The 10,254-nt window shown below is 41.1% G+C and overlaps 1 protein-coding gene across 1 annotated transcript; it reads right to left on the bottom strand.

Annotated features, from left to right (window-relative positions):
* Window positions 1-817: 817 nt before the first annotated feature.
* On the bottom strand, window positions 818-6,606 carry LOC101576170 (trafficking protein particle complex subunit 3-like protein). The gene is made up of 2 exons (XM_004627095.1): window positions 6,579-6,606; window positions 818-1,332 (listed from the first exon to the last, which is right to left on the bottom strand). The coding sequence occupies exons 1-2, from the start codon at window positions 6,604-6,606 to the stop codon at window positions 818-820; spliced, it is 543 nt and encodes a 180-aa protein (XP_004627152.1).
* Window positions 6,607-10,254: the final 3,648 nt, after the last annotated feature.

Genomic DNA, 10,254 nt, shown 5'->3' with positions numbered 1-10,254 from the left:
AAATAAATACATTCATCCTTGGGGAATTGGTAAATACACAGATCACATGTTGATCATTTTCAGTAAAATTTCTGTTTTGGAAAACTGGGTTAAGCAAGGATTCTCAGAGAATATTATTTATCCCTCCTTTTAGAGATTTCTCATCTAACTGTCAGCAATATTTCATGAGAAAAGAAAGAGGTAGATACCACTAATGTAAAAAAAGAAATTAAAATTAAATGAATGAAAATTAAACATTATCTTTAAATTCTTGAGAATTGGCATCCAAATAAATACCTTGTCTTGATGATTACAATTCAAGTTTTTACCCCCTAAAGTTATAAACCAAAATAACATTTGAGAAAAATCATTCACAATTTCTTAAAAATACAGAAAAGTGTTACACGTAGAAGTATTTCTACAGAGAATGCCAGAGGCAGTATCCAAAAACTGCCTATCTAATGAATTTAGGCTGTATTATTTCATTCTTTTCTCCAGTGACAAGATGATAACATACCAATTACTTGTACAGGCAATGCCCTTTCCCTATCAACTTAAGTAAACTAGGAAAAGACTCTGAGGGTGAGTTGTGTAATATGTGGAATTTATGCTTGCCATCTTATATGGACTTATTTGTACATGAAGTCTTGTGGACATGAGATGAAAACATGTGCTTTATAAGCAAAATAAAATCTTCATGCCCTGCATTTCAAATTTCTGGCTAATTTATACGCTGTTCAAAGCTCATGCTGTTAATTCAAAATTTTTGTAGCTATACATGTTAGTTAATCCCATGTACTCCTCAGCTAGCTACCATGCACATTTTGTATGTTAACCTTTATTTTTTCCGTCTGTACTTTTTCTCCTCTGGTTGTTTTAAAAATGTTATTCCTATTTCCGTCACACTATCGCCTTTTAGTTTGTCTTGCAAGAATGTGACATCAGCAGCCAAATGAACCATTTCCAGGGCCCCTCTGATGATTCCACAGAGTAAACTGCAGTAGCACAGAGAAGACCGCCCAGCAGGGAGCTCTCCCACAAATTCCGATAGAGGATTCTTGTCTAGAATCAGTGAAAATTCATTTCTGCTTGAATTGTTACAGGGCACACTTGGTGTAACTCCTAAATAGATCTTGAAAGCAACCTCAGCAATTATATGTGTAACTTCTGAATAACTGTGGCATCTTCTTACACTGGACTGAGCCAAAAAGTCTTCCACCAGCCGTGTTCCAATGCCATATCCCATTTTATCTAAGTATTTGTTCACATCTTCATCTTTTTCATAATCCTTACACAGTTGGGCAACCAGAGCTCCATAGGTGAGGATGAATAGGTCTTTGTTCTGTTGTGGAGCTGCCAACAGCTCCAGCTGTGGAGTCACTCTGAGAGTAGCTTGAGTGCTCAGATCTGATTTTCATCATCCATGTGTCCATGCATGAGTAGTACTTGATACCTATGTGCATTTATTGTTTCCTTCTATTTTGTTGATGAGTATTCCCTCATATAAAGTTTGATGATTCACACATCCAGTGATAAGACATTTGAGTCACTTCCAGTTTACAGTACTTATAAAGACAGTTGCTATGGACACTCATGTACAAGTTTTCATGTAGACACATATTTTCATTTTCCTTAGCAACCACTGGTGTCCTGGTCTCCTGCTGTCTGGTGAGGTGCTGTTCCCCCCTCTTCTCTCTGCAGCATCACTACTGGACCCGCCATCTCTTAACCACTAGAGCAGGAACTTTCACTGAGGCGCTTCCTTGGTTTTGGCCTCGAAAAACAACATTATTCTTTTTAAAAATTTTATTTATTTATTTGTTACAAGGTCTCACTATACACTTCAAACTTGTAGTGATCCTCTTGTGTCAGCCTCCCCAGTGCTTGGATTGCAGACTTACACCACCTTACACAGGTTTGAGATCCAAATTATTATTTTTTGTAGGTTGCAGCATTTTTTATTGAGAAATAAATATGAATGAGACAGTTTCAAACACCATTAATAGGACAGTTTTGATAATCAATACATTGTACATTGTTATCTTCTTAGTGGTTATCCATAGTACAAGAAGCAGACAGGATATCTGGTCCAAACACTATTAGTACACCTCTTTCTTCTCAATGAATTAAGCAAAATAGCTGTATATCTATCCTAACTATTTTGTATATATAAATACAAAATGATCTTTCCTTTGTATCCCTTTTTTAAATGTTTTTAATTTTTTTTGTCCTAAAAAAAATAAATAAATAAATTTTTTTGGTCCTATCAGAGGTGGATAGTCTATTGGTGTCTAAATACTATAGGTGTTTGAATTCAGCTAAACAATCCAACACTGACTAGCAGTCTATAATATTAGTGGGTTATCCTCAGAAGTTATTGACTTGATCCTTTAACAGCTCATCATATTAATATGGCTTTACTTTATATATTTTGTTATTATACTTTTCTGCTGGATGGTTAAGACCAATATAAAGCAAGACCTATATAACAAGAAATGTAACTTTTGTATCTGATAAGGTCAGTCAAGTACCCTCAGGATTTATCTTGTAACCCTGTACCACACTTTGTAGATCCTTTGTCAGTGTCAGCCATGAGGATGAGTCACGGCCATTGCTTGAGCAATTTGCTCTCTGTGAAAGCCTGAGAGAATGGTTTTTTCTCTCCCTATGACTCTCCCCAGGCACACTATACATCATTGATCACATTCCTCTGTGGCTCCATAATCTTCTTGATCAGAAATTTTGGAGCACAACTGAGTTACATGTTGTTACAGTACAGGTTCTCCTATGTCCCGAGTCTTCACTGACCTTGAAAGGCTAGGGCCAAAATGTTGGCTGACCTTGCAGCCCTTCCTTTTCTCCAATTTTGATCTTTTAACTTAGGTTGTTAACTCTCCAGAAGAGAAGCTAATTATTAACCTGCAATCTATGCAGTTCGCTCTACCCTATCTGTCTAAATATCAAACATTTTTGGCATATCATGGAACAGGTATTTTCCACCAAATATTGATATGTTGAACTTTAAGTCCTTACAGAATATGAAGGAAAAATAATTTTATAAAAGTAGAATAAGCATTTACATATTTTTACAAAGAAATTTAGAAATCTAACCATATACAGAATTATAATAAGACAGACCTGTGACATTTCTTTTTCTTATTCTTGTGTCTTTTTTTTTCATTTATTACCCTTTAAAAAAAAAACTTTACTTGAGAGACATTATCGCAATAAATGGTATGTCATGACAAGAAGTACATATTTAGAAGACCAGGATGGCAAGCACTCCAAGCGTGACCCCCTCTATTACACATTGCCATCCTCAGTGCAGCCGCCTGGCTCACAGGCACCAGCATATACAGTTAGTCATGGTCAGAGTCTCACCAGCCAACTGCTAGTCTGAAAAACCTGCTGATGTACCTCAGGATCACTGCCCCACCCATCTGGTGCGTACAAATGTCTGTCTTTGCCCCTGTCGTGTTTCCCAGCTTTTCTCCTTGCCCACTCCTCATTGTCCAGTCCTCAAGTTTGAGATCCAAATTATGCACCAGGGGTTCCATGGCCAACACAACATGTAGTACCAGGGCTTAAACTTGGGTCCTTGTGCCTGCCAGGCAGGTGTTAGACTGCTGAACTATCTCCCCAGCCCCAACATTTTTCAATTTAAAAAGAAAGACTTTGTGAGTGGGATGCTGATGATACAATTCAGTGAGAAGACCCTGACTTCAATCTCAACTCCACAAAAGAAATGAACAAACAATAAAACTAAAACTGGTGCATGTGTGTGCCTGGGAAGGAAGAAGGGTGTCACGGCTGTGAGGAGTGCGACTAGGGGAAGGAGACAGCCTGGGCCAGTGCTGGGAATGCTGTATGCAGAAGCCCATTCCATAAGATTTCTGCTTGTCCACCACCATGGACAACTTTTTGCCCATCAGCTGGATACTAGCATCCTGGAAGTCCAGGTGACAGTGGCCTGGAAGCTAGGAATTCTCCAGGCGCTCTGGGTATACCAAGATCCATGGTAAATGTCAGCCTTACTCTAGATCACAAAGTTTATCTACCTCAAGTGCCAGCTGTGCCTTGGACCATCCAGGCATCTCTGGCAGGCAGGACCCAATCCAGGTGGGTAGAGGCCCAACCTCAGCAGAGGAATGCCAGGAGTCTGGGCAGCCACCCAGGCAGTGAGTCAAGTGTCTACCTCACGCAATGGACACATCTTCATCTTGCTAGGTTTCCTTGTCACCCACAGACAGGAGCCTGTCAGTGTGGATTCTCCACGGGGACAAGGCATAGTTTGTCAAGCCATGCTAAGTATGCCTGCTCCAGGTTCCTGGTTTGACTCAGGCTGGACAATGAGTAGGAGGGGGGCACTTCCTCCTCACCTACCTGCAGATTTTTGCTAACAAGGGATGGTAAACATAGAGCCTCACTTCCATATCCCCCCCAGCCCAGACACAAAACTTTGCAAATGAATTTTTTTTTTTTTTTCGGCACCAGGGATTGAACTCAAGACCCTGCACTTGCTAGGCAAGCACTTATTCTACTGAGCTATCTCCCTGACCCATGCAAATGAAATTTGAAAAATCTACAAATCCTGATCTTTTTTCAAAATTTTCCTGAGGTAGGGATGTAGGAGGTAAGGACCATTGCCTGCAGAGTGGACTGATCCAGGTTCTACTGCTTTCATTTACATTTTTGATAGCTCTGACTTTACTCACTTAAATTCAGTATAGAGGGATTATTCTTATATTTCAGTAACCCAACAAACTTAGTCGAAGATTTGTCAGAATCAGAAAATCTACATTCCTCTCCTTGATGGTAAATAACATTGATTTTAGAAGTTTTCTGTATTGGAGTTTTCAAGAGTTGAGGAAATCATACGGATAAACCTGAAAATGGACTGGCCTTCCCTGTGGAGAGCTTTAGCTTGCGTGAGAACTGAGTCTGTCTCCCACAACCCTGTGAGCTCCAGTGCCCAAGTCCCCTCAGTGGCTGGCAGCACTGTCTCTGGAGGATGGCAAGTATCCAAGACCAAGCCTGGCCAGGGGGGCGAGCCTTGGTTAGACTTACTTGCCTAATCTTAGTGGTCAGAATGTATGCTGATTGTACACTGAGATGCTTAACCTTGGTCACCGATACCACTTCCGTGTTACTGTTTCGCAGAAGCTGTTCACCATTCTCTCTGCAGAGCTGTGTTCAGTAGGGCTAGCTTGACGGGGACAGCCCCCAGAGTGACATTAGATTCTGGAGGTCTTGTTGGAGATTTTCTTTTTCTTCAGTACTGGGGATTGAACTCAGTACCTTGTGCTTGCCAGGCAAGCACGTATCCTACTGAGCTATTTCCCCAGCCTCTCTGTTGGAGATTTTTCTGAGCTGACAAGAATGAGGTTGATTCTCTGGAGACTCACCTGCTCTCCTCCAGAAGATTAAACACCATCCTACTGAGATAGTTACTGGTCCCAGGCTTTCCTATGACTCTGCTGACAGCAATCCCTCAGAAAGGGGCAGCTCTGAGTTAGCTGATGCTCCTGACAAGACAGGGAAGGGTGCTGGGTGTTCTTGGTGGGAGAGGATCGAGAACAAGTCACTGTGACAGCACTGCCCCTGCCTGAGGCTTTCTATCACCCCCCACATCCTACAGCTGATTTTTAGAAAGAGAAAACCTACAGGCAGATGGCTGCGCTACTGCGACCGTCTACTCTGACCTATAAGCACTGTGAGATGTGGACTAACTATTCTCCATCCTGCCCTGTCCTGATCAGGAGTTAGGCCGCATAAACACAAAGCCAGAGTTCCCTTCCCAACTTTCCTGTGGCACACGGGACTCACTGGTGTCTTGCTTCATGTTGCTCAGCCAGCAGCTTCGTAGATTATATCAGCAGCATCTTTGCCATCAAGCCGCCTGCGATCATCTAGCTCAAGAGTCCTGCGGCTACTTCTGGACTAAGCAACCCGTTAGTACACCCTTTGGCTTCTCAAAAACTCTCCGCAACACCCATCACTGACGTTGGCTCTTCAAATGTCCTGGCTGTCCAGATACTCAAGGCTGCTTGAAAAGAGGGGGCTTGGGAAGAGTTCAGACCTCACTTAATTCTTCTACAAGTTGGGCACCTGCGGCCTGCGGCCTCCCTCGCCGTGTTCTGCAGCTCATCTTGCTGTGTATGCCTTCTTTCTGAAGAATCCCTCTCCCTGTAAAGCCTTCTTTGCACCTCAGCCCAGTCCTGTGATTATTCTATTGTTTCCTTTCCCATCCTGCCAGGCCTGGTGGCTTCTTAATTGATAAAACCAGGGAAAAGGCAAGTAGAATTCTTCAGAATGGGCAGCATTTAGCTGTTTCAATTGTTGAGTCCAAAATGTGGGCAGGCAGGTGGTGGTGCTGCTCCATGGGGGAAGGGCAGGGCAGAATAAATTAATACACTTGGGCTTCCACTTCTTTGTCTTAGGCAGCCCAGGCTGAGCCAGGGCGCTCTGTCTCTGGCTCAGTCTTTACCAAGGGATCCTGGATCACCTGTAGACCTACAAGTAGCCGGCCCTCATTCCCTGACACTGCCCTAGTGCCCCACCGATCATCTATGTGGCAATCTGGGGAAGAGCAAGTTGACCAGGTCCCCTGTTGAATTCCTGGGACATGACGACTTAGTGGATCCACATTTTATGTCCCTTTGTTGTGGCCATAAGAAAAAAACAGGTGCTGTGTTCAGCACTGAAGAATGTGAGGAGGATAATTAACATCCTTAATTGTCAGGTAATCATATACTGGAAGTACGCCAGGCATTGGATTTGTGAATGAAGAACCACGCAAAGGGATCAGTACACACTAGCAAGCACCCATCCAAGGAAAATGTTTAAAAGACAGTGAGAAAGCAAATGATGGCAGAATCTCAGCCCTGCTCTGAAATAAAGTACAGGGCCAGAGACCCATAGATGCAAGTGGCAATGGCTATTCTTAGTAATTCTCTACTATCTTGAAAACTTTCTCTTAGTTCAATTGTTTTGAAATACTTAATTTTTAATTACTTACTATTTAATTTTCTGACTATTGCTTAATCTCAATTTTTGTTTTAAGATTTGTACTGTATCTTTGAATTATGATCTACTTAAAAGACACGGGCAGGGCCAGGGAGATAGCTCAGTGGAATAAGTGCTTGCCTGGCAAGCACAAGGGCCTAAGTTCAATCCCTGGTACCGCAAAAAAAAAAAAAAAAAAAAAAAAAAGACACGGGCAAATGATGAGTTTGTTAGTGAGCAAAGCCTGACTGTTCCTGATTAGTCGAAAGTGACTGACTGAAAAAAAAAAAAAAAAGAAGAAGAAGAAGAAGGGGCTGGGGAGATGGCTTAGTGGAACAAGTGCTTCCCTGGCAGTTCTGAAAAAAAAAAAATTAATTTTTTTAAAAAAGACATGGTATGATATTTTCTAGTATTAGAAACTTTAAAAAGTATATTTCTGGGCCAGGGAGCTGGCTCAGTGAAATAAGCTCTTCCTTGGCAAGCGCAAGGGTCTGAGTTCAATCCCGGTTCTGGAAAAAAAAAAAAAAAAAAAGTATATTTCCGTTTTCCATTGACTTTATATTACTTCTTCCTTGTCTTTTACACACACATACACACATACACATATACATGAAAAAATATGTGTGTAGTCCAACATAAGGTTGATAGTTTTTGTAGAAATCTTTAATGACCTTTTAAATGGGTTCATCTAATACATTTTACGTAGTTCTGCATAACTATCATTTGGAGGGCTCTTTATTCTTCATCCAGGAGCATATAGCAACTTCTCTTGCCTCCTGAATTATGCTCTTTGCTATTTCCTATGTGCTACATCTGGAGGTATTAAAATATTTCGAGTTTGTATAACTAGACAATATTTTAGTTTTCAAAGGTATATTTGCTAAGCATAAAATTCAAAAAGGACAGATCTTTTTTTTTTCTTTCAGTTCTTTAATTAGTCTAGTTTCTTACACACTTGGTCTTTTTTTTTCTTTCTAATGTGGAATAAAATGCTACTTAATTTTGTTCTTCCATAACTAATTTTTCTATGAATATGCTTTAATGATGTTTTCTTTATAATAAGTTTTGGACAATTTCATTTTTGTATATCTTGGTATGATTTTATTCAAATTTCTTGTGCAAAAGGCTCTTTTTTCTTGGAAATGTGGTGTTATAAGTTGAACTAAAGTCAGAAATTTTGAATCTTTAAATATTTATTACCTACCCCTTTATACTTTGAAAATTCTGATTATATGAATATGAGTTTCTTGATTTTGACACAGTGAAATATTATGACTGCTCTGTAAATTCTTTCTTCATTTTTATTTTGGATAATTTTTATTGTTATATTCATTTGTTTGTAAATAATTTATTTACAATGTGCAATCTATTACTAATCTCATGCTATATATTCATTTAAGAAATATTTCTTTAAAATTCACTGTCTACATCTTTAAAAAAAAAAAAGAATTATATAACATGTGTATGTACCAAAACTCCACAATGAATGTATTTAGTATGTATCACAAATATGCAGTAATAAAAATTTAAAAAATGGAAATGGCTAGTTGGTATAAGGAAGTAGCTAGTATAACAAAGCATCTCCTGTTAACCTTCAACGGTGGGGTTGGGGGGAGATGAGAAAGAGAAAAAGAAGGGAGAGAGGAGGGAGAAGAGAGAAAAAAGGAGAAAGGAGGAAGAAGAGAGGAGAAAAGAGAGAGGAGGGAGAAGAGAAGAGAAAGGAGAGAGGAGGGAGAGTAGAGATAGGGAAGTGGCAGTACCAATTTCAGGTGGTATCACATGGATTGGAAATAGCCAGCAACTGAATTCTGATAACAGCAGCAGGGCACCCTCATGTGTTTTTAGTGTTTCTATAGTAGAAACTAAAACAGACACTGTAGACTTCACACCACAGAGGTGTCCTTGGTGAGTCAGCTGCCCCACCTAGCAATGGACAGCGGTGGTCAGCCCTGGTTCTCATGCCACAGGCATGAAGGGTGTCATGTTTGGATGAGTGGCTGCTGGGATTTGTCACCTATTTGTCAGCTGGGTTGCACCTTATAGCCCTTCCCTCTCCATACTTGGTTCTCTGGAAATACCTGGCAATGTTTTTTTAGCCTCCACCAAAGTGGAGAAAAGTGTCCTCTTGATTTTGTCAATTGACATTCTGTTAATGAAGAGAGCATTCTCAGGGGGTGGAGGTGAAACTTTAGGATAGAGTTGGAAAGAATGCAAAAGCAGGAGGGATGGTGTGCAGAGCTTAATTCATGCAGGTAAGCAAGTGGTCTAACGCTGAACTGTAGCTGCAGCCTGTACGGACTATATTTCAAATGCACAATTGTATATAGTGGTTTTAAATCATCTTTACCATTTTTAAGTGCACATTTCAGGGGCATTAAGCACATTCTCAATGTTTTCCAACCATCACTGCGTCCATCCCCAGAACTTTTTTCATCTTCCCACTCTGAAACACTGTTCCCACTAACCCTGATGGCCAGCCCCTTCTGCAGCCCTCCTAATTTCTGTCACTAGGTACCCGATGTTTCCCTTACCAAAATGGAATCATGCAAGTTCTGTCCTTTGATTAGTGATTTGTTCCTTTGGGAATAATGCTGCCCTCGCCTTTCACCTATGTTGGAGCCATGTGTCATGTCTGCTTGGCCACCTTTAGTGCTTACAACCTCCATCCATGGACACTAGGGTGGTTTCCACCTTAGGCTGGTGTGAATGAAACTGCTATAAACATGAGCATACAAAATACTTCACCATATATTACTTCTGAGTTTGAGGGAGTGAAATGACTGGATTGGTAATTCTGTCATCCGGGGGAAGTAACTATCACAAGTATTTTCCACAGCATTGCTACAGCAATGTCAAATTAAGGAGCAGAAAGATTGCATAAACCAGCATGAACCTCAGAGCAGGTTGCAATAGAGGGTGTTGCAGAGCTATCTGCAGGTCTCTCCCCCACTCGCCGCCAACTCGCTGATTTTGCACGTGGGCTCTTCTCAGGTATATTTAGCCTCGGTTGGGATCTTGAGAACTCACTTCGCCCTGGAAGTCACAGCAATGACAGGACTCAAACTGCTGCTGACCTCGGGGTTGGTGAGTACGTTGTGGGTGTGGGGAAGTAGAGGCAGGTGAGCTTGGTGGGTGAGGGAAGCACATGGCTCCTGGCAAAATCTGAGCACACTGCCAGGGTCGCATGGCGCTCTTTGCCCTTGACTTCCTGCCCGGGTTCTGGAGTTGTTGCTTGGCCAGGGGACAGTATCATGGTGAGGGCTGAGCCCT

The sequence above is a fragment of the Octodon degus genome, unplaced genomic scaffold (assembly GCF_000260255.1).
Source record: "Octodon degus isolate 3935 unplaced genomic scaffold, OctDeg1.0 scaffold00018, whole genome shotgun sequence".
NCBI classification, from domain to species: Eukaryota; Metazoa; Chordata; class Mammalia; order Rodentia; family Octodontidae; genus Octodon; species Octodon degus.
This window is presented reverse-complemented; position numbering and strand designations above follow the sequence as displayed.

Bases quoted from the DNA above. Each gene is read 5' to 3' on its own strand.
- LOC101576170 (XM_004627095.1), bottom strand. From the start codon at position 6,606: ATGTCCCAGGAATTCAACAGGGGACCTG. The intron at 1,333-6,578 runs GTCAACTTGCTC...AGCTGTTGGCAG, and splicing joins GGAATTCAACAGGGGACCTG to CTCCACAACAGAACAAAGAC.